General features: G+C 38.2%; 1 protein-coding gene across 2 annotated transcripts in view; it reads left to right on the plus strand.

Annotated features, from left to right (window-relative positions):
- The window catches only part of COL14A1 (collagen type XIV alpha 1 chain), a 224,322-nt gene that overhangs the window by 71,163 nt on the left and 128,289 nt on the right, over positions 1-24,870 (plus strand). For both annotated transcript variants that reach the window (XM_064268015.1, XM_064268016.1), the window contains exons 10-14: positions 8,726-8,877; positions 10,028-10,157; positions 14,498-14,643; positions 18,232-18,361; positions 19,917-20,056. In XM_064268015.1, coding sequence (XP_064124085.1) covers positions 8,726-8,877; positions 10,028-10,157; positions 14,498-14,643; positions 18,232-18,361; positions 19,917-20,056 — 698 coding nt within the window. The remainder of the gene's footprint in view (positions 1-8,725; positions 8,878-10,027; positions 10,158-14,497; positions 14,644-18,231; positions 18,362-19,916; positions 20,057-24,870) is intronic.

Raw genomic sequence — 24,870 nt, forward strand, 5'->3', positions numbered from 1 at the left:
GTCCTTTGCTCCAGGTGGGTTGAGACCAATTGATGCATCTTAGATGGCTGCTTGCTAGTGTTTAAGACCCCAGATGCCACTCTCCGAAGTGGGATGCAGAATGTTTTCTTAATAGATTTTATTATGCCAATTGACTTAGATGTTCCTAGAAACCATGGACCCCAAACCCCCGCCCCTGCAATGCCTGCCATCGAAGCATTCAGTTTACTCAGGAAACTTCTTTGCTTTTTTTGTTTAGTCCAGTTGTGCTGACCTCCCCTGTACTGTGTGTTGTCTTTCCCTTCACCTAAAGTAGTTCTTATCTACTATCTAATTAGTGAATACCCCTCTCCCACCCACCCTCCCTCCCCGCTCTTGTAACCATCAAAGAATATATTCTTCTCTGTTTAAACTATTTCTTGAGATCTTATAATAATGGTCTTTACAATATTTGTCCTTTTGCAACTAATTTCACTCAGCGTAATGCCTTCCAGATTCCTCCGTGTTATGAAATGTTTCACAGATTCCTCGCTGTTCTTTATCAATGTGTAGTATTCCATTGTGTGAATATACCACAATTTATTCATTCATCTGTTGATGGGCACCTTGGTTGCTTCCATCTTTTGCTATTGTAAATAGTGCTGTAATGAAAATGGGTGTGCATATATCTGTTTCTGTAAAGGCTCTTATTTCTCTAGGATATACTGTAATGAGTGGGATTGCTGGATCGTATGGTAGTTCTATTTCTAGCTTTTTAAAGAAGCGCCAAACTGATTTCCAAAGTGGTTGTACCATTTTACATTCCTACCACCAGTGTATATGTGTTCTAGTCTCTCCACAACCTCTCCAACATTTATTATTTTGTGTTTTTTTGGATTAATGCCAGCCTTGTTGGAGTGAGATGGAATCTTATTGTAGTTTTGATTTGCATTTCTCTAATGGCTAATGATTGTGAGCATTTCCTCATGTATCTGTTATCTACCTGAATATCTTCTTTAGTGAAGTATCTGTTCATATCTTTTGCCCATTTTTTAATTGGGTTATTTGTCTTTTTGTAGTTGAGTTTTTGCAGTATCATGGAGATTTTAGAGATCAGGTGCTGATTGGAAATGTCTTAGCTAAAAACTTTTCCCCGATCTGTAAGTAATCTTTTTACTCTTTTGGTGAAGTCTTTGGATGAGCATAGGTGTTTGATTTTTAGGAGCTCCCAGTTATCTAGTTTTTCTTCTGCATTGTTAGTAATGTTTTATGTGCTCTTTATGCCATGTATTAGGGCTCCTAACATTGTTTCTATTTTTTCTTCCATGATCTTTATCGTTTTAGATTTTATATTTAGGTCTTTGATCCATTTTGAATTTGTTTTTGTACATTGTGTGAGGTATGGGTCTTGTTTCATTTTTTTTTTTTTTTTGCAGATGGATATCCAGTTATGCCAGTACCATTTGTTAAAAAGACTGCCTTTTCCCCATTTAACTGATTTGGGGCCTTCGTCAAATATCAGCTGCTCATATGTGGATGGGTTTATGTCTGGATTCTCAGTTCTGTTCTGTTGGTTTATGTATCTGTTGTTGTATCAGTACCAGGCTGTTTGACTACTGTGGCGGTATAATAGGTTCTAAAATCAGGTAGAGTGAGGCCTCCCACTTTGTTCTTTTTCAGTAATGCTTTACTTATCCGGGGCCTCTTTCCCTTCCATATGAAGTTGGTGATTTGTTTCTCCATCTCATTAAAAAATGTCTTTGGAATTTGCATCAGAATTTCATTGTATCTATCTCTTTGGTAGAAGAGACATTTTTACGATGTTAACTCTTCCTATTCAGGAGCAAGGTATGTTTTTCCACTTCTGTAGGTCTCTTTTGGTTTCTTGCAGAACTGTTTTGTAGCTTTCTTTGTATAAGTCTTTTACGTCTCTGGTAAGATATATTCCTAAGTGTTTTATCTTCTTGGGGGCTTCTGTAAATGGTGTTGATTTGGTGATTTCCTCTTCAGTGGTCTTTTTGTTGGTATAGAGAAATCCAACTGATTTTTGTATGTTTATCTTGTGTCCTGAATCTCTGCTGAACTCTTCTATTAGTTTCAGTAGTTTTCTTGAGGATTCCTTAGGGTTTTCTATGTATACGATCATGTCATCTGCAAATAGAGATACTTTGACTTCTTCCTTGCCGATCTGGATGCCCTTTATTTCTTTATCTAGCCTAATTGCTCTGGCTAGGACCTCCAGCACAATGTTGAATAAAGAGTGGTGATAAAGGGCATACTTGTCTGGTTCCCAATCTCAAGGGGAATGCTTTCAGACCCTCTCCATTTAGAATGATGTTGGCTATTATTGGCTTTGTATAAATGCCCTTTGTTGTGTTGAGGGATTTTCCTTCTGTTCCTATTTTGCTGAGTTTTTATCATGAATGGGTATTGAACTTTGTCGAATGCCTTTTCTGCATCATTTGATAAAATCATGTGATTCTTTTGTTTTGTTTATATGATGGATTACATTAATTGTTTTTCTAATGTTGAACAATCCCTGCATACCTGGTATGAATTTCACATGGCAATGGTGAATTTTTTTTTTTTTTGATATGTTGTTGAATTCTATTGGCTAGAATTTTGTTGTGGATATTTGCATCTAAGTTCATGAGGGATATAAGTCTATAATTTTCTTTTTTTGTGGTGTCTTTACCTGGTTTGGTATTAGGGATATGGTGGCGTCATAGAATGAGTTTGGGAGCATTCCATCCTTTTCTATGCTCTGAAATACCTTTAGTAGTGGTGGTGTTAACTCTTCTCTGAAAGTTTCGTAGAACTCTGCAGTGAAGCCTTCAGGGCCAGGGCTTTTTTTTTGTTGGTAGTTTTTCGATTACCTTTTCAATCTCTTCTTTTGTTATGGGTCTATTTAGTTGTTCTACTTCTGTTTGTGTTAGTTTAGGTAGGTGGTGTGTTTCTAGGAATTCATTCATTTCTTATAGAGTACAATTAGACTACAGTTTTTCATAGTAATCTGATACGATTCTTTTAATTTTAGCTGGGACTGTTGTAATATTGCCCATCTCATTTCTTATTTGGGTTATTTGCTTCCTCTCCTGTTTTTCTTTTGTCAGTTTGGGCAATGGTTTATCAATTTTGTTGATTTTTTCAAAGAACCAGTTTTTGGTCTTCTTAATTCTTTCAAGTATTTTTCTGTTTCATTTAATTCTGCTCTAAAATAAAAAAAAAAAAATTCTGCTCTAGTTTTTATTATTTGTTTTCTTCTGGTGCCTGAGGGTTTCTTTTGTTGTTCTCTTCCTATTTGTTCAAGTTATAGAGATAATTCTTTGATTTTGGCCCTTTCTTCTTTTTGTATGCGTGCATTTATTGATATAAATTGACCCCTGAGCACCGCTTTTGCTGTGTCCCAAAGGTTCTGATAGGAAGTGTTTTCATTCTCACTGGATTCTCTGAATTTCTTTATTCCATCCTTAATGTCTTCTATAACCCAGTCTTTTTTGAGCAGGGTATTTTTCAGTTTCCAAGTGTTTGATTTCTTTTCCCTGCTTTTTCTGTTATTGATTTCTACTTTGGTGGCTTTATGGTCAGAGAAGATGCTTTGTAATATTTCAGCGTTTTGGATTCTGCTAAGGCTTACTTTATGACCTAATATGTGATCTATTCTAGAGAATGTTTCATGTGCACTAGAAAAGAAGGTATACTTGACTGCTGTTGATTAGAGTATTCTGTATATGTCTGTAAGGTCAAGTTGGCTGATTGTGGCATTTAGATCTTCCATGTCTTATTGAGCTTCTTTCTGGATGTCCTGTCCTTCACTGAAAGTGGTGTGTTGAAGCCTCCTACTATTATTGTGGAGCTGTCTGTCTCACTTTTCAATGCTGATAGAGTTTGTTTTATGTATCTTGCAGTCCTGTCATTGGGTACATAAATATTTAATATGGTTATATCCTCCTGGTATATTGTCCCTTTGATCATTATATAGTGTCCTTCCTTATCCTTTGGAATTTAACTTTAAAGTCTATTTTGTCAGAAATTAATATTGCCACTCCTGCTCTTTTTTGATTGTTGTTTGCTTGATATATTTTTTCCATCTTTGAGTTTTAGTTTATTTGTGTCTCTAAGTCTAAGGTGTCTCTCTTGTAGGCAGCATATAGACAGATCATGTTTTTTAATCCATTCTGCTACTCTCTGTCTCTTTATTGGTGCAATTAGTCCATTTACATTCAGTGTAGTTATGGATATGTATGAGTTTAGCACTGTCATTTTGACGTCTTTTTTTGTGTGTTGTTGACAGTTTCTTTTTCCCACTTAATTTTTTGTGCTGAGTAGCTTATCTTTATATATTGTCTTTTCCTCTTATTCATTGTTGTTGATTTTGTTTCAGCTGAGTATCTTTCCCTTGTATTTTATTTTGATGAGTAGGGTAGTTAGTCTCCTGTGTGGTTACCTTAATATTTACCCCTATTTTTCTAAGTGTAAACCTAACTTTTATTTCTTTATATCGCCTTGTCTTCCTCTCCATATGAAAGATCTATGACTGCATTTCTTAGTCCCTCTTTATTGTTTTAATGTCTTCTTTTACATAATGACATCGCTGTTTCCCTGTTTTGAGCATTTTTTGTCTTGATTTGTTTTTGTGATTTCTCTGTCAGGTTTGACATCTGATTGCTCTGTCTAGTGTTCTAGTCTTGGGTTGATACCTGATATTATTGATCTTCAAATGAAAGAACTCTCTTTAGTATTTCTTGTAGTTTTGGTTTGGTTTTTACAAATTCCCTAAACTTCTGTTTATCTGGAAATGTCCTAATTTCTCCTTCATATTTGAGAGACAGTTCTGCTGGATATGTGATTCTTGGCTGGCAATTTTTTTCCTTCAATGCTTTATGTAAGTCATCCCATTGCCTTCTTCCCTGCATGGTTTCTGTCAAGTAGTTGGAGATTATTCTTACTGACTCTCCTTTGTGGGTGACTTTTCGTTTATCCCTAGCTGCTCTTCAAATTCTCTCTTTATCTTTGGTTTTGGCAAGTTTGGTTATAATGTCTTAAATTTCTTTTAAGACCTACCTTATGTGGAGTTCGATGAGCATCTTGGATAGATATCTTCTTATCTTTCACGATATCAGGGAAGTTTTCTGCCAAGAAGTCTTCAACAATTCTCTCTGTATTTTCTGTTATCCTTCCCTGTTCTGGTACTCCAATTACATGTAGGTTATTTCTCTTGATAGAGTCCTACGTGATTATTAAGGTTTCTTCATTTTTTTAAAATTCTTTTATCTGGTTTTCCTTCAAATATATTGGTGCCAAGTGCTTTATATTCACATTCACCTATTCTGCCTTCCACTTGAATCAATTCTGCTTCTCTGAGTTTCTATTGAGTTGTCTAATTCTGTAATTTTATTGTTAATCTTCTGAATTTCTGATTCCTGTCTCTGTATGGATTCTTGCAGCTTATTAAGTTTTCCATTATGTTCTTGAATAACCTTTTTAATTTCTTCAACTACTTTATCTGTGTGTTCCTTGGCTTGTTCTGCCTATTGCCTGATCTTCTTCCTAATTTCATTCCTGATGTCTTGAAGACTTCTGTATATTAATCCTTTGAATTCCACAGGTGGTAATTCCAGGAAGTCACCTTCATCCAGAAGATCCCTTGATTCCTAGTTTGGGGAGCTTGTTGAGGCAATCATGGTCTGTTTCTTTATGGGACTTGATATTGACTGTTGCCTCTGAGGCATCTGTAAGTTAATTGTATTAATTTATTTTATGTTTGCTTACTGTATCCTAGCTTCTTTCTTTGTTTTGTTTTGATATGCCCAAATGGGTTGCTTGAGTGAGCTAGCTTGATTATTTCCATCTTTGCATCTCTGATGTCCTGTCCCCAGGTGGCTAGAGCTGTTATCAGGTATATCCGTCTAGGAGTCCATTCACTTTTCTTTTATGAATTCAGCTCAGGTGTCCAGGTAGCTGATCATCAAGTGTGTGGTACAGGCTCTGTCCTATAGTCTTAGAGGGGCAGGGATGATTGGTGTAGGTACCGGTATCTGGTTGCAGCAGGGGGTCATGCTCTGAACAAGGCAGGGCGTTAAGAACTGACCCCCGAGTGTCTCTGAGGGAAGCATGTCCCTGTTCCCTATAGCATGCAGGTGGGTGGGTTCTGCAGACAGACCGTGGACACCCAAAGTTTTTGGTTGTAAGGACTTGGAGGTACCAGTTATTTTCGGACCCCTCTGGCGGGTGGCTGGGTGACCTGAGTGGAGCCACCAGTCCTTAGGCCCCTGATGTGGGTAGGTGAGGACCCTGTTTAACAGGCAAAATGGTGTCAAACATCAAACACCCACCTCTCCACTGCACAGCTGAAACAGTTGTAGTCTGTCAACAAGGGCCTATTCTCCTGAAATAGGCCCACACAGGTCCATTCAGAGGGGAAAGGTATTCAAAATCCACAGATGGTTTATGCCTAGACAGGAGCCACTTCTATCCTGAGCTCAACAGGTTAGTGGAGCTGGCAAATTATCTTTTCCTCCATTTGCGAAGTTACTCCTTCTCCAAGGCTGGGAAGATGGCTCCAGGCACTCAACTGGGCCTATCTCAGGCCCAGGGAAATCAACAGCCACTGAAGCCTGCTTGGGGGCAAGGGGTGAAGTAAAATGTTTGCAAGCACTTAGTTTTTGCCTAGACTGCCTTTCTTCTCTGGTTCTGGCGGTGTCAGTAGGCTATGTGGCTGGCTGCTTCTCCCTGAGGAATCTGCGGCCGAATGCTACTACCAGCCCGCTGCAGCTGCTTCTGGGAATGGTGCCTGAGGTGACTGAGGTCCGGTAACTCCTCTCCGCTTCTGAATTGACTCTCCCACCATCTGCCACTGAGTCCGTTTCTAACTTTGCCTTTGATGTTCAGGGCTCCTAGGTTGTCATAAATATAATTGTTTCAGTCTTTTTTTTGGTCTTTGTTGTAAGAGGGTTTGTAGGAAGCGTCAGACTGTTCCACCATCTTGGCCCTGCCTCTCCATTGGGACTGGTTTTTAATTTCAGGGTAATTTCCTGGAGATTCATCCAAGTTGTATGTGTCAATAGTTATTCCTTTTTATGGCTGTGTAGTATTCTTAGGTATGGATGTACCACAGTTTGTTTAACCATTCACCCAATGAAGAAAATCTGGGTTGTTTCCTGTTTGGGCTGTTAGGAAGAAAGCTGCTATTGAACATTTGTATACAAGTTTTGGTATGAATTTTTATTTCTCTGGGATAGTGCCCAGGAGCGAAATTGTTGGATCATATGATAGTTGCGTGTTTAGTTTTTTTTTAAGAAACTGCCAAACTATTTTCCAGATTGGCTGTACTCTTTGATATTAACATCAGCAAAGTATGAGTCATCAAGTTTCTATGTGTCCTTGCCAACGTTTATTATTGTTACTGTACTTTAGCTATAGGTGTGTGGCGATATCACGTTGAGGTTCGAATTTGCATTTCCTGGTGGCTAATGAAGTTTAACTTCTTTCCATGTGCTTATTTGCCAGCTGTGTATCTTCTTTCGTGGAATGTTCATTTCTAATTGAGTTTTTTGTTGTTATTGTTTGCTTATTTTTCTTGTTTACTGTTGTGTTTTGAGAGTTTTTTAATTAATATCCCACATAATAATCCTTTGTTGGATATGTAGTTTGAAAATATTTTCTACCACTCTGTAGCTTGTCTTTTCATCTTAACAGGGTCTTTTGCAGAACAAAATTTTAAAATTTTCATGAAGTCCAAATGATCATTATTTTTTATTTTATGGGTAGTGTTTTAGGTGCCACATCTGAGAACTCTTTGCCTGGCCCTACGTCTCGAAGATTTTCTCCAATATTTTTAAAAAAATGTTTATAGTTTTATCTTTTACATGTAAGCCTATGATCCATTTTAAGTTAAATTTATAGAAGATTTGAAGTTTAGTTCAAGGTTCGTATTTTGCCTACGGATGGCCACTAGCTCCAGCACCATTTGTTGAAAAGGCTATCTTTCTTTCATTGAATTGTTTTTCACCTTTGTCATATGTCTTTTGGGAATTTTTATATACATACATTTTATTCCATCTCAGACTTGTATCTCTCTCAAATCCTTATGCAGCCATTTGCCTTCTCATGTATGCAACACACACAAAGTGCTTATATAGCGTCTAGCTCATAGAGGACATTCAATATGTGTTCATTTTTCTTCTTTTTTTATACTTTTAGATACTGGCCATTTGTTGCATTGATGCCTTCAGTACAGAGGCTGTCCTCTGATGCTTAAAAACACAGGCTCTGATGTCAAAATATGCTTGGACATTAATCTCAGCACTGCTACTTAATGTTATTGTGCCTTGGTTTTCTCACCTACAAAATGGGGGCAATAATAATAACTACTGAGAACTAAATGATGCACTTCTAAACAGCTTATAAGAGTGCTTTTATATACACACATGCTTAATTAATATTGGATTATAGTATACTATAGCAATGTCTTCATTTAAGAAAGTTTCTTGGATCAGAGATTGTCTTATTTAAGATTGTATTTGCAGAACCTAGCATAGTACCTGGTGTCTAATAGACACTTAAACATTTGAACTATTTGAACGAAGAAATGCCAGAATGAATAACTTAACTAGGAATAAGTTATTCTCGTAATGGGTCAACGTATCTAGATTTAATAATCTTAGAAGCAGCAAAATATCAATAGTTATTTCTGACTAATGGGATTTCCTAGATTGGAGAAATAACTTTGGGAAAGAGGTTTATTTTATGTATTTCTTTAATTTAGCCTCAGCCCTTGCTACCATTGGGCCACCTACAGAGTTGATTACTTCTGAAGTCACTGCCAGAAGCTTTATGGTTAACTGGACTCATGCACCAGGAAATGTGGAAAAATACAGAGTTGTGTATTATCCTACCAGGGGTGGAAAACCAGACGAGGTAATAAGGAGACAGTCTTTTCAAGCAAGTCTTTTCATTCTCTCAAGTCTTCTAGAGTACTGAGAACAAGACAGTAACTTATACATAAGGAGAATATTTTTCTACAAAAATTTAAAATTATTTGACCAAAATACATTTCTGTGTGTCTATATTGTTCTCCTTCTCTATGGACAGGGTGTTTACATTGTTGATTCTCACCTCTCCATCAGATACCCTCATAATTGATCAAGGTCACCATTTCTAGCATAACTTGTTTTGCCCTTTTTTTTTTTTTTTTTTTTACTTTTTAAAATTAATGAGTTTTAACTGGCCAGGGCCCCCTTTTGCTAGTCATGCATTCTTTCTTCTTTGGGAGTGGTTTTGCCTTAATGAAGTCTGTGTGTTCTAAATTATGTGGTCACATAATCTAGTCCTCAAGGGTTTAGGGTTTCCTGGATATTCATGGAGAACAGTATAATGGAGAAGCCATAATAAAGTAGCTGTGGTTGGCTTTTTTCATGAGTTGGCCAACCTGGGTGAGAATACCTATTGCCAGGTGACTGGATGGCTCTCGTATCCTACCTTTGATACAGAAATTCACAGGGACTATGTTAAAACGTGATGACATCTCCTTTTCCTTTTGTTGCCCTAACCTTTGATTGACCTCAGTGTGTTTCATAATTTTTCCTGTATTATGGCAAGATATGTGGTTTTTTTTTTTTTTAAGTGTTAGAGAAGTAGATCATAGATTTTTAAATCATCTGGACTTAAAAAAAAAAAAATCCAGAATGATTCCAATGGTTCTGTCTTGTCATGACTAATAAGTCTTTGAAATGCTTCCCAAGGCTCCATGGAAAAATATCACAAGCCTACTGTGATTAAATGGATGTGACTAAGAAAATAATTAGCCCAGAACGGCACAGTTACCATTAGATATGAATTAGTAAGGGACTTTTGACACATTCCATAAAAGATGAATTTGAATTCCTACACTTCATGTGGAAATTCAAGGAGTGTTGACCTCCATGGTGCCATGGTGAAAAAGAGGATGTGGCACAAATAACAAGATATTTAATGAAAGGTTCTTGCTCCAGATGTTTTTGCTTCTCGATTTCAATTCTGTGTGTGAGATATTCCATGCTCTCATCCTTTGAACTGTTTTTTTAAACAGGTGGTAGTGGATGGTAGTGTATCTTCCACGGTGCTGAAAAACTTGATGTCTTTAACTGAATATCAGATAGCAGTCTTTGCAATATATTCTCGCACTGCTAGTGAAGGCCTCCGTGGAACTGAAACTACACGTATGTATTTAATCCTATCCTACTTCAACCTTTACACAGCATTGCCTGGATGGCCTTTCCCTGGAGTTGGAATTCTGTGTAGGCTGCATTGATAGGCATACTGAATCAAATTCTGAGAATTCATGTTCTACGTAGTATTGGGTCCATGCTGTAGTTGGTGTTTTAAAGGTGCTACATATTGGGAAGGATGTTAGAAAACTCTGGTGTGTTTAGGAGACAGAAACCTCTATGGCAAAGGGTGCAAAATACAGTAATTTATTAAACAAATATTTAGTGAAGGCCTATTATGAGCCAAGCACTGTGCTTACCACACAATCAATGGCGAACACAATGACATAAAACTATAGGTACCTCATGACCAACTGGAAAAAATGAATATTACAAATTAAGAAAAAAAAGCACAGGCAGTCCTCACTTTGCACGATACCGTAGTAATTGAAGTTTGTACACACTGGTGCTGAATCCTTACTTTGCATGGCTCTATGGTAATGGAGATCAGCAAGAACACTGCTTCAATGTGCATGAGTTTTAGTTAACATGGTATTGTGTAATGTGAGGACAGGCAGCATACAATTACAATCTTTAATATGTACTCTGAAGTGAAGGCCATGTGGCGACTTGAGAGCACATAGCGGGAAATTTGACTTAGTCTGGGAAATGTGGAGGCTGGGGGGCTGGGAAGGCACTATGTATCCAGTGCATGGCACATAGGAAGCATTTGGTAAGTGGAAGTTGTTATTGCTGTTTTTTCATTATTTTGTCAGGGTGTAATGATGGATGGGATTTAACTAAATAAAACAGGGGCAGAGAACATGTGTGAGGGTGTTTGGGGTGGCCCAGGAAGAGTCTTCCAAGTAAAGAAAGCAACGTGTGCAGCAGAAGCATGGCAAACCCGAATAATTAAGAGGCCACTCTGGTTAGCCCTCCGAAGAGTAAGGGGAAGAGGAGAGTGGTGCCACATGAGGTTGGAGATGTAGGCATATCAGGCAGCGTATGGTGGGCCACGTGGAGGATTTTGTTATCTTCAAGAATAATGGTAAAACACTGAAAGATTTTAAGCGGGACTAAGGAACCTGCTTAAGAAGAGGACGTGTGGAACGAGGGATATCGTTGCTGATGTCAGGTGGATCTTGGTTGAAAGCAGAGAATGCCAGAAAGATGTTTACCAGTGTTTTATTGACTATGCAAAGGCATTCGACTGTATGGATCATAACAAATTATGGATAACACTACAAAGAATAGGGAATTCCAGAACACTTAATTGTGCTCATGCGGTACCTGCACATAGACCAAGAGGCAGTTTTTCAAACAGATCAAGGGGATACTGCATGGTTTAAAAATCAGGAAAGGTGTGTGTCAGGGTTGTATTCTTTTACCACACCTATTCAGTCTGTATGCTGAGCAAATGATCTAAGAAGCTGGACTATGTGAAGAAGAACATGACATCAGGATTGGAGGAAGACTCATTAGCAATCTGCGATATGTGAAGAGGACTTGAAGCACTTACTGATGAAGATCAAAGACTATAGCCTTCAGTATGGATTACACCTCAACATAAAGAAAACAAAATCCTCACAACTGGAGCAATAACCAACATCATGATAAACAGAGAAAAGATTAAAGTTGTCAAGGGTTTCATTTTATTTGGATCCACAATCAACCCCCATGGAAGCAGCCTTCAAGAAATCAAATGATATATTGCATTGGGCAAGTCTACTGCAAAAGACCTCTTTAAAGTGTCAAAAAGCAAAGATGACACTTTGAGGACTAAACTGTGCCTGACCCAAGCCATGGTATTTTCAATCACCTCTTATGCATATGAAAGCGTTATGATGAATAAGGAAGACCGAAGAAGAATTTGTGCCCCTGAATTATGGTTTTGGCAAAGAATATTGGTATATACCATGGACTGCCAGAAGAAGGAACAAATCTGTCTTGGAAGAAGTATAGCCAAGAATGCTCCTTAGAAGTGAGGATGGTGAGACTTTGTCTCAAGTACTTTGGACATGTTGTCAGGAGGGACCAGTTCCGGAGAAGGTCATTATGCTTGGTCAAGTAGAGGGTCAGTGAAAAGAGGAAGACCCTCAATGAGATGGATTGATATAGTAGCTACGTCAATGGGCTCAAACAAAGTAATGATTGATTGTGAGGATGGCACAGGACTGGGGAGTGTTTCATCCTGTTCTGTATAGATAGGGTTGCTATGAGTCAGAACCAACTTGATGGCACCTAACAACAACCACAACAATAAGAAGCCCTGGTGGCGCAATGGTTAAGTGCTTGGCTGCTAACTGAAATGTTGGTAGTTCCAGTGGCTCTGGGGGAGAAAGACTTGGAAATTTGTTACTGTCAAGATTATAACCTAGAAGACCCTATGAGGGCAGTTCTGCTGGGTCACATGGGGTCTCCGTGAGTCAGAATCAACTCACTGGCGACTACCAATCAACCAGTGAAACTGATTTACATTTTTGAAAGATCATGAGGTCAGCCTTGTGGAACATAGTGGAAGATAGCAAGAGTGGGTAGGATGAGAGCAGTTAGGAGACTGTTGCAGAGGGCCAAGGGAGCGATGGTGGTCCAAGGACCAGTGAAGCAGCAGGGAGGCAAAGAGAAGGTGGGGGGGGTTCAAGAGAGGTTTAAGTAGTGAGGAAGGCATCAAGGAAGCCCAGGAGATTTCTGGAAGAATGAAAACAAAGATCACAATTATAACAAAAGGTTTTTTTGAAAATATGTCTACAGAAGTTATCAAGAAGCTTTGTAGCTTCCCACCCAGTACAATTCCAGTTTGTGGAAATTATATCTGTTTGTTATTTGCATCATCACAATTAAAACAAACTTCTGAATGTTAGTAATTCCTTACCCAACCATCATCATGATAATACATATGATACAACACACAGAGAACCATGTTGTTGTTAGGTACTGCCAAAGTCAGTTCTGACTCACAGAGACCCTGGTCTTGCACCATCCTCACAATCATTGTTATGCTTTAGTTTGTTGTTGTGGCCATTGTATCAATCCATCTCATTGAAGGTCTTCTTTGTTTTTGCTGACCCACTACTTTACCAAGCATGATGTCCCTCTCCAGGAATTGATCTCTCCTGATAACATGTCCAAAGTTATGTGAGATGAATTCTCACCGTTCTTGTTTCTAAGGAGCATTCTGGCTGTACTTCTTTCAAGACAGATTTGTGTGTTCTGGTAGTCCATGAATCATGGGACAAGATAATTTTAAAAATATCACAATCACCTACTTATTCAGTCATTTTAAACATTAATTAAGTTCCTACGATGTGATGGGCACTATATAAATATGGACTAAAAAGTCTGCCACTGGTAGAACAACGATGTAAAAAATCCCCAAGAATGTCTAACATTATTGAATGTTTGACAAGTGCCAGGCACAATGCAATAATTCTCAGTAGGTAGTTGGATTTATCCCTGGCCTAAAACTGTGAGGCTCTTGTTAATACCCCAGCTTTGCAGAAATATTTTAGACATAATCATTGCCTTCAGGAATTATTTTTTACCCTACTAAGGGGAATGCAAACTAAGGGCATGCAAGCAAATTAGTGCAATAAATGCTACAGGCATTCCAGCAGAAATGTGTACAGGGAACTGCAAGTGCCTGCAAAGACCTGAAGTAGAACATTCTGGTTAGAGAAGAAGGCAGGGCCAGATTATGGAGGGCCTTGAATTTTGAATTATATTTGGAAAGCACAGTGTTTCATGTTATTCATTGGCATTTTTTTTTAAGTCAGAAACTCAAAATTTATTCTTATCCCTTTGTCCTTCCCCTCAAATCTAGCCCAATTTATTTCTTGATTATTCCATTTTTCTTTTGCTTAGTCATGCGTTAGTCTTTTGACTTAGTCATGCCTCACTACTGTCTCTGATTGAGTGGGTCAGTGAGCATTTATTCATCCTTGTATTTGTTCATTCACCCACCTATTCTGTCTAAATGACCCAAAAGACATTTTCAATGGCTTCCACGTGCTTATTGATGGGTTGAAGCACTTCTTCTTGATGGGTAGAGTGGTGCTTCTTGATGGGTAGAATGGTGTCCCCTACCCTTGACTGGCTCCCAGAGAATCATGCCCATCACCATAGTGGGATCTAAGCAGACTAGACGAGGTAATCCCTGGTTCCAAAGCATTCAGTATGTTCACTGTGTTTACCCTCTCAGCAGGGACTTATGAGGTTTTTGTGAACAGATTTAAGGAGGAACATTATCTGAAAAATAAGCCATGTTCGCTTTGTAAAGAGTAGCACCTGGATACTTTGAAATATGTGAGTGCACTTATAAATGGCTGAACATTGAAAAAAGTTTCCTCTTGCAGTTGCTTTACCCATGGCTGCTGACCTTGAACTGTACGATGTGACAGAGAACAGTCTGCGGGTCAAATGGAATGCAGTGCCCGGGGCATCAGGGTACCTGATACTCTATGCACCTCTCACCGAGGGTCTGGCTGGGGATGAAAAAGAGGTAACTACCTACTGTCCACTAGAGCCCCAGAATTCTTAACTTTTTTAAAATAATTTTACTATAAAAATTCAATTTATTAAATTTAGAAAATTCAGATAAGCAATTGGAAAAAAAACCCAAGAAACAAAACACTTGTAATACCACCACCTAGAGATAGCCACTGGTAACATATAGTTAATAATCTTTTTTCAATGCATTTTAAAAAATATATTTATTTTGTCGTTGTTGAGAACATACGCAGAAAAACATCAATTCAACAGTTTCTACATGTACAATTCAGTGACGTTGATTACATTCTTTGAGTTGTGCCACTGTTCTCACCCTACTTTTCCAAGTTGTTCTTCCTCCATTGCCATAAACCCACTGCCCCCTAAGGTTCCTGTCTAATCTTTCCAGTTGTTGTTGGTAGTTTGATCCCATAGAGATAGTTCTTAAAAGAGCATAATGCTCAAGGCAGACATTTTTTACTAGTTAAACTAAACTACTGTTTGTTTTTATGGAGACTTCAGGGGATATTTTTGGTTTAAGGTTTAAAGATTATCTCAGGGTGATAGTTTCAGGGGTTCGTCTAGCTCCCATGGATCCAGAAAGTCTGGATTCCATGAGAATTTGAAATTCGGTTCTGCATTTTTCCCTTTTTGATCAGGATTCTTCTATAGAATCTTTGATCAAAGTGTTCAGTAATGGTAGCTGGGCACCATCCAATTCTTCAATGCATTTTAAATACAGCAAATTGGGTGATTACTATAAATAGTATTTTATAGCCTGCTGCTTTCATTAAGTTCATTGTGAATATTTTTCTATGCCATTAAATAATATTCTATATTGTCACTTTTAATAGCTGCAGAGTACTGTTTCGTTGGTTTCTACCAGGGCATGGAAACCATGGTAGCATAGTGGTTAAGTGCTATGGCTGCATAACCAAAAGGTCGCAGTTCAAATCCACCAGGCACCGCTTGGAAACCCTGTGGGGCAGTTCTACTCTGTCCTGTAGGGTTGCTATGAGTCAGAACTGACTTGATGACAATGGGTTTGGTCTTTGAGTTTACCAGGACATGTTTGACTAATCCCATGTTGCTGGGTAGCTTGCTGTATAGATACTGTTTTTGTGAATATTCTTGGTCGTGCATCTTTGTATGGTTGCCAGGTATTAGGATAAATTTCTAGAAATGGAGTTTCTTTTTCAAAGATTATACAAATTATTAAAGCTTATACTAGGTATTTCCAATTGGCTCGCTAGAAAATTCCCATATTGCTATATGCAGTGTATGAATGAGTGTTTCCCCCAGTTTTCATTTTTTTAAAGTTTTTACTATTTGGAGATGTAGAGAAATATATCTCATTGATTTGATTTTTTTTTTTTTGCATTATTTCAAATAATGCATCAAATGGTTTATTTTAGTTCTAATTTTTTTTTTTTTTAGGGGCAGTTGCTAAAATGCAGACATTCAGGGAATAAATAGGAAGCATCTATGACACTCAGAAATTCCATGACCAGGCAGGTGGAAAGGATGAGGGAGGCAGAACCAGAACTTGGTTCTTGAAAATTGTCAAAAAGCTGCCTCTTGATGACAGAAATCTTTAGGGCTAAAAATATGATAAATTTGAGGGTAATGAACAGAGAATTGGTGACATGCTTCTTTTTATTTCCAAGGTCTCTGCAGCTTTTACCCATTTGGACCTACTGTTCACCTGAATTATTTTCGCAGGAGAGAGACTTAAAAAATGATGCTAGAAAGTTGCTCAACCTCCCTAGGAAAGAGTAAAATAAAAAAGAAAGAAATACCAGTTCATATCCAACATATAAGCAAAAAATGAGTGTTAGTGAGAATGTAGGGAAACAGAATTGCTCATATACAGTTGGGAAGCAAGTAAACTGGTAGAGCCACTTCAGAGAAGAGTTTGCAATGTCTTGTCAAGTTGAAGATATATACCATTTTTTTAAAGGCGTTTATCCTAGGAACACAACCGGAAGGATTTTTTAATGCAGGTACTTTGTTCGATCAAAATATCTTAAACAACTAGCATGTCCATCAATAGGGGAATGGAAGAATAATGGTGCATATATATATATAACAGAATGCCATAAGGGAATTAAATAATGCCAACTCAATGTTACATGGATAGATCTTGAAACAATTTTGAGAGGAAAAATAAAAAAAAAACTGTGAAAAGGCTGTATCAATATGGTCCCGTTTATGCACATTGTTAAAACACAGAGAACTCTATATTGTTTACAGATGTGTGTGTGTATGTGTACATATATATATGTACATATAGACACCAAACCCATTGCTGTCAAGTCAGTTCTGACTCATAGTGACTCTATAGGACAGAGTGGAACTGCCCCATAGAGCTTCCAAGGAGTGGCTGGTGGATTTGAACTGCTGAACTTTTGGTTAGCAGCTGAACTCTAAACCATTACACCACCAGGACTCCACATACATATATACCAAAAAACCCACTGCCGTTGAGTCGATTCCAACTCACAGCAACCCTGTAGGACAGAGTAGAACTGCCCCATAGAGTTTCCAAGTAGTGCCTGGCAGATTCGAACTGCTGACCTCTTGGTTAGCAGCCATAGCACTTAACAACTACGCCACCAGGGTTTCCACGTATGTATATAGAAGTATAAAAATTGGTCAGTGCTTACACATCAGCATCAGGGTAGAGAAAGATTGAGAAAATACTTCTGTGTTAATCTGAATATGTTCTTTTTAGAGAGATCTGAACTAAATATGGCAAAATCTTGACATTTATTAAATCTGAATAGTGGGTACATCTGGGTGTATTTTCTGTGCATTTGTATCTGTTGAGATATTTCAAAATATAAAAATTTTACTTTAAAAATAACACTGGCAGTAGTGTGACTGGCAACTATTGTAGAGACTTTTTTCCTTTTCAAAACATAAATAAAACTATCCTGTGACTTGTTGCACAACAGAGAGTGTTAGCTAGTTTGACTGACTCCAGGAGTCAGCATAGTTGTCCTAGAATCAAAAAGCAAATTGCCAAGTTGGGCTTCAAAATGGATTTATCTCTTCTGAATACTTGAAGGGACTTGCCATCTGCTGGATAGTCCTCCCTGGACAGTCTTCCTTGTTGACTGGGGCAGCCCAATTGGCCCAGCTCAGTCAGGCTTGAGGCAAAAACAGGGCATCCAGCCAGGGCGCTGGTTAGAATTAATGGAGCAGTGAAAGATGCCCACATGGTCCTGCCTCAAGCATGATGCCCTGGAGCTCACACTCTTTCTAGAAGAACACTCTCATTCAGTTCCACCCGTACTTTGTGGGGGGCCATGTACTAGACCTTGTTATTCTGGCTGCAGTTGCCATTTGTCCAGATGTAGAGGGTTATCCTAAAACAGCGTGCAAGAGTACATTCAGTTGTTTATGGTTCCACGGTGTCTGTTCCTAATATAAAATGGCATGAGACAATTAAAAAATATTATAACTGAAGCCTGTGTGATGAAAGGGTTGTGAGGAGATTCAACATTTTATTCCACCAAGTCTCACCTTTATGCAGTCCTACTCTGTCAGTATTAATAATACACATTGGCAAATGATCTGATAAGTGTTTTCTCTTCAGATGAAAATTGGAGAGACCCACACAGATATTGAATTGCGTGGATTGTTACCCAATACGGAATACACAGTCACTGTCTATGCCATGTTTGGAGAGGAGGCCAGTGACCCAGTTACAGGACAAGAAACAACATGTGAGTAGTCAAGTCAGAGTCAGAAGGGAGTCCTTGAAGATTTGCCAAAAGGCTATGGAATTAATCATTAGAACTCTGCAGAAATATCATCACCTCTTTAAATAATTTCAGTGCAACAGCAAAGTGTTATGTTTTTGTTTGTTCGTTTTTAATTTAGTCCCACAAAAATACTGATTTATCCAGGGCAGGTAATTACTCATTCATTCAACAAATATTTTTTGAGTATGTGCTGTGTTAGGGATAAAGCTGGGAACAAAATTGAACTAAATCCCCCAATTCCTGAGATTATAATATGCTGGTAGAGAGAGACAGTAAACCAATAAATGTGCAATGCAAAAAAAAAATAAGCTGGGAAGGAAGATAAGTGAAGTTGGGATGGAAGAATTATTTTAAATAAGGTCATCATGTAAAGCTTCACAGAGAAGGTAACATTTGTTCACAAACCTTGATAGGTGAGGAAATCAGCTCTGCAGATATCTGGGGAAACAGCATTCAAGGTAAAAGGGGTAACAAATCAGTGAGCATGCTTAGTTCCAGGACCAGGAAAGATCTCAGTTGAGTGGTGTGAGTGAAGAAGAGAGTAGTAGGAGACAGGATTAACAAGATGGCAGAGGGCCAGGCACGGAGGGCCCTGTAGACTATTGTAAGGACTATGGTTTGCACTGAGGAAGTTGGGGAGCCATTTGGAAGGTTTTGCGCAGAGGAATGCAATTATCTGACTTAATGTTTTTAAAAGATCACTCTGGCTCCTCACTCAAGAGTAGCTATACTGGGTAAAGATGGAAGCAGGGAGAGCAGCTGGAGGCCATTGCAAAAATCCAAGCATGAAGTAATGGTGGCTTTCCCCAAGATGGTAGCAGCGGTAGTAAAGAAAAGTGGTCAGATTCCTAATATATATCGAAGGAACTGCTGATGGGTTGGAAGTGGGCTGCAAGAGAAAGAGGTATCCAGGATGACTCCAAGGTTTTTTGAGCCTGAGCAATGAGAAGAAAGGAGTTTCCATTTATTCAGAGGGAAATACTGAGGGAGGGGCTTGAGTCAGTAGTTCAATTTTGGACATGTTAAGTTGGAGATGCCTAGATACCCAACTGGAGATGACAAATGGGCTTCTCCATCATTTTGCACATGGGAAATCATGGAGCAGCGAAGTAGAATGGCTTTGCTACAGTCACATGGTGGTTGAGTGGAGTGGCTAAGACTTGATTTCAGGTGCCCTGGTTTTGATCCAGTAGGTCACTTATTTGTATCAAGCTACAATAATTGCTCTGACTTGGGGAAAAAAAAGCACAGAAAATGTACTGAAATCTTATTTATTCATAAGCACATTTAACTTATTCCTACTATTTGTTCCCTACAAAGAAATCTCTTTTTCCTTATTAGAGTGCATTGTTTTTTGTAAGACAATTCATTGGTTATTTTAGCATTATAAGTTATTACCCAGGTGGTTATTTTTCATATGTAAGTAGTTTAGAAGTCAAGATAGTTGTTTCTTGTCTTTCTTACATGTATATTATTTAAATTAAAAAAAAATTTTTTCATTCCATTTACTGTAAAGTGCCTTTAAGTCCACCAAGAAACCTGAGAATCACCAATATTGGCTCTAACAGTGCTCGATTAAGTTGGGACTCGACATCAGAGAGGATCAGTGGTTATCGAATTGTATATAACAATGTTGATGGGACTGAAATCAATGAGGTAAGTGGTGGCATATGAAGTATATTTTCTGAGTAGTTAGGTGTTAATTATCTATTGCTGCATAGCCAATCATCCCAAGACATAGTGGCTTAAACCAACAATAACTATCTCTCACACTTTTTCTTTGGTCAGAGATTGAGGAGAGGCTTGACTGTACAGTTCTGGCTTGGACTCTTTCATGAGGTTGTAGTGGCTGGAACTGGTGCCATCTTGAAGTTTTCTTTATTCATATATCTGATGTCTGGCCTTGGAAGATTGGAACATCTGGGGGCTAGAGCATTTCTCTATATCACTAAGTAGGTTCTTCACATGATCTCTCCAGCATAGCAGCTTCAGAGGAGCTGAACTTTTTACATGTTGGCTCAGGAGCCCAAGACATGTGTCCAAAGAGAGAGCAAGCCAGGTGGAAGCTATATTGCCTTTTATGATTCACCCATAGACGTCACATGATATCACCTCTACTATACTTCGTTGATATAAAATGTCACAACCCCTGCAGGGATCTAATGCCAAGGGGAACCCGTTTCCACCTCTTATGGGAGGCTTGCCATTTACGTTATGAAAGGAGTCTGTGAGATGGGAGATATCTATTGATGTGACCATTTTTGGAAAGTACAGCCTGTGAGGAAGTATGTATTTTTGTAGAGGTAATAAACTAGAAATGATGTCAGTTTTCCTAGTCTATCCCTCCACTTTTGGGTAAGCTGGCATCTGAAGGACCTTAGTTAGATGAGCTTCAATTGAAGAATGAAGAATGCAAGTTTTGTGCAAAAAACACTTTCAAATAATAGAAATTATGAAACCAATAAAGTGCCTTGTGCACAGTATCAACTATTTTTAGAAATTCTTTCCTTGGAAATATGTCTTAGAGGATAAATAGCAAAGCTATTTTCATTTTTCTTCCTTATTTTGGTCCAAGAAGCTGTGATAAAGAGCGAAATATGCTGGATTACATCATTTTTATTTTCTGACCAAATAAAGCAAATAGCTGCATACGCAGAGATAAAGGCTTTTCTATAACTAAATTCAAGCAGTATTTTACAGAATGCACCTTCGTATGGAGCATCGGGTGATGGGTGGACAATATGTGCACGTTTGCCAGTGGTATAGAGGTGCTATAGAATATAAAATTTAATATTTTATTATATAAAGGTGCTGTCCAAATGGACACATCTTTCATTACACCTTCGTGAATGCAGAGGACAAATATTTCTGATAAAGCTGGAATCATTTGGATTAGGTGCTTTGTTTTTGAAGACAAAAGCTTGGAGTAGTAAAACAATTGAAACTCAAACCACTGATCTATGTAGGTCTCCCTTTGTCACCAGCAATAAATAGGTTACTCTCCCAGGGGTTGCAAATTCATGTGTGTAGGAGGATCAGGTGGATGGTGTAAATGAACCCATCAGGCCATTGAACGGGTAGAAATAGTCACGTCTGCAAAGAAATACACTCTGTTTTTCTTGAAACATGAAGCTAACTTAGCTGTATTGTGTATTTCCACTTTTGGGACACGAATATAGAAGCAATTCTCCACTGTAAGGAAAACAATTCAAGATCGATGATAAATGACAATGGACACCTTGGCTTCAGAATCAGGAACTCTAGGGGTGGTGGGGACTGATGTGTTGGAGAGTGTGTGTCCATGCAAGAGGCAGCCAGCCTTAGTGCCTGCAGATTGCTGCTGCAAAGAAATCCAGGTCTAGGGCTGCATGACCTCCTGACTGTCGAAGAGACTCCAGGGATTTCCATTTTTATGTGATACTTACCATTTTTAATACACTGGCTCATTAAACAACCAAAATAACACAACTCTATTTACTGGTCAATGTTTGTTCATGTGAAGCATCCTGCTTTGGTAATATTTTTAATAAAACAAAAATAATTTTACTTATGTATATTAGTTATATTTATACATTTAATTATATGGTATAATAAATAATAGTCATGGTCTCTTCTAGTATTTTGAACTATTTACCCTAATAAAAAATGGCCCCAGACAAATAGATCTTTTGGAAGTGTGTCTGTTTTGTTGTAGAGTTGTCTTACAATTCCTTACTTGTATTGTGCTGGGAAATTAGAAAATTATGCTTGATAAATGAGCTCGAAATGATCCGAGAACATTTTATACGAGTGAGATGCATAAACACTCTGTGGATTCTGCAACATTTGCTTTGACTGGTGTATGCGTGTGTGTTGACTTAATTCTTAATTTGTAGCCATGTAATTGAGAGCAGAGGTTGCTGGATAAGCATTTTTAAGGGATGTATTACTTCACTTAACTTTGGAAAATATTTTAGGGGTGAATATTACTACTAGATTTTGCTTTAGCTTTTATTAATTTATACTTCCATTTATGGAAAATACAAAAATTGGATTTTTTAAAGAAAATTCTGTTCCAAAACATCCTGGAATAAACTTGCAAATGTCCCAACTAAAATCCACTTAGTATATACCGTGTAATTGATTGTGAAAGCTTCCACTTTAGACTTAGTATTTCTCTGCTTCCTTATTCTCCCAGACTCCCTCCTTCCCTCTTTTCCTTTTTCATTCTCTTCTGCTTCGTTTTCTTCTCCTCTCTGTTTCCTATATTATCCCTACTCCCCCCGCCCACCATCTGTAATATTTGGAGGCCAAGGAGGAAAAATGGAACAAGGCATTTAAACAAATGTCTATGCTTTTTTCTTTTTTTTTTAATTTTATTAATTTTGTTGTTGTCAATATACACAGCAAAACGTACGCCAGTTCATAATAGGGAACCCAGGGTTGAGAAGGGAGAGTGTTGACATGCCGTGGGGTTGTTAACCAATGTCATAGAACAATGTGTTTGATGAGAAATTTGTTCTATAAGCCTCCATTTAAAGTACAATAAAATAAATAAATAAATAAAATACACCAGTTCAACCATATCTACATGTACTTCTGTGACCTTGGTTACATTCTTCAAATCGTGCAACCAGTCTTACCCTCCTTTTCTGATTTGTTCCTCCTGCATAGCACAAACTCACTGCCCCCTTAGGTTCCTACCTAATCTTCCGAGTTGTCAGTTTGATCCCATATGGATAGTTCTTTAATGTCTGTGGTGATGATGATGATGGTGGCAGCTCAGCTAACACTGTTGAGTGCTCACCGTGGTGAGCCAGGCATTGTTCTGAGTTCTTTACAGATAGCACCTTGTGCCATCTTTACAGAATCAAATATTGTCAAAGCATGACTTATCAACTAAGCACAGGAGCCATCGGATTGCGTTTACTGTGAAAGCATTGGGGGAAATGTGCAAACATACTGGGGACTTAAGTGCTTCCATTTGAGTTTTATAAATGCACAGGCTGCAGTTCTGAGACTGAGAGGCAAGCCCAGCTCTAGACAGCAGGGACTCAGCAACTGAGCCAGGCAGAGCCCAAGTCTCTCATTGCTCATCGAGGACACTTTCCATGTTCCTCCCAAAATTTAGATGAAGTTCAGTTTTAGCTAGACTATTTCAGTAATTAGTCTCAAAATGGTTGCATAACAATGAGATCACTGCCATTAGTTTTTGTTTTCCCAGATTCTTCTCCTACGTCTTAAAAGTACTACCAAATAAAATTGGTTCCAAAACTAATAGTTTGAAATGTGTCATAACTTTAATAAAAATAACTGATACCTAAATGTTATCATTTGATGAAATAAAATCATCAATGTTGAAACATAGTCTGTTCGGTATCAAATGGACTACTTCAATAAATAAGCTAGATTTTCTTAAAAGATAAATATGTGTGTGTGTGTGTGCATTAATTTATGTGTGTGTTCCACTTGTTTTGGGTATACCTAAGAAATTTTTGTGGAGACTCTGGTGGCGTAGTGGTTAAGAGCTACAGCTGCTAACCAAAAGGTTGGCAGTTTGACATTTTTAACTTTTTGTGTATATATTTGGAAACCCTGGTTGCATAGTGGTTAAGTGCTACAGCTGCTAACCAAGAGGTCAGCAGTTCAGATCTGCCAGGCGCTCCTTGAAAACTCTATGGGGCAGTTCTACTCTGTTCTATAGGGTCAATATGAGTCAGAATCAACTCGATGGTGTTAATACCTTTACAAAATTCCTATTTGTCGGAAATATGAAATTAAGAATGAAGTCAGGGCTTAACCGTATATCCAGTTAATAGTTCTGTGACTTAGGACCAGTGAGTTAAGATCTTTTGGCTTCAAGTTCATTGTTTGTAAAATGGTTACTGTAAGTATCTTCCCTCAAAGGGTTTGGAGTTGATTGTTAAATCAGATGACGTATGCAAACATCCATTGTGTGTACTCAATAAATCTTAGCTATTGCAGTTCAAAACAATGGATAACAATATGCCAATATTGTTTGTGAAATTATTTCTTGAACTCCTATTTTACATACAGATTTGTTTTTTCTATGAGTTAAATAATGAAGTCAGAGTGTAGATAGTGTTTAAGAGCTTGAGACTTGGAGTCTTAAAGATTTGTGATTCGGCCCGAGGTACTTGCTGGCTTTTCTCTGGGCAAGTTCCTTAGCTTTTGAGAATCTCATTTTTGCATCTTCCAATTGGGGGTAGTAAATAGCTGCCCCAGAGCAGTGGAGTGCTGGTGGTGCAGTGGTTAAGAGCTTGGCTGCTATCCAAGAGGTCTACAGTTCAAATCCACTAGCAGCTTCTTGGAAACCCTATGGGGCAGTTCTGCTCTGTTATATACTGTCGCTGTGAGTTGGAATCGACTCTACGGCAATGGGTTTGGTTTTGGTTTTAGAGGGCTGTGGTAAGTGCTAAGAATTACCGACAATCTTATCAGGCCCTGACACTGAAGAAGATAATAACTTT

This window comes from Loxodonta africana, chromosome 14, assembly GCF_030014295.1.
Source record: "Loxodonta africana isolate mLoxAfr1 chromosome 14, mLoxAfr1.hap2, whole genome shotgun sequence".
In the NCBI taxonomy this organism is placed as follows: Eukaryota; Metazoa; Chordata; class Mammalia; order Proboscidea; family Elephantidae; genus Loxodonta; species Loxodonta africana.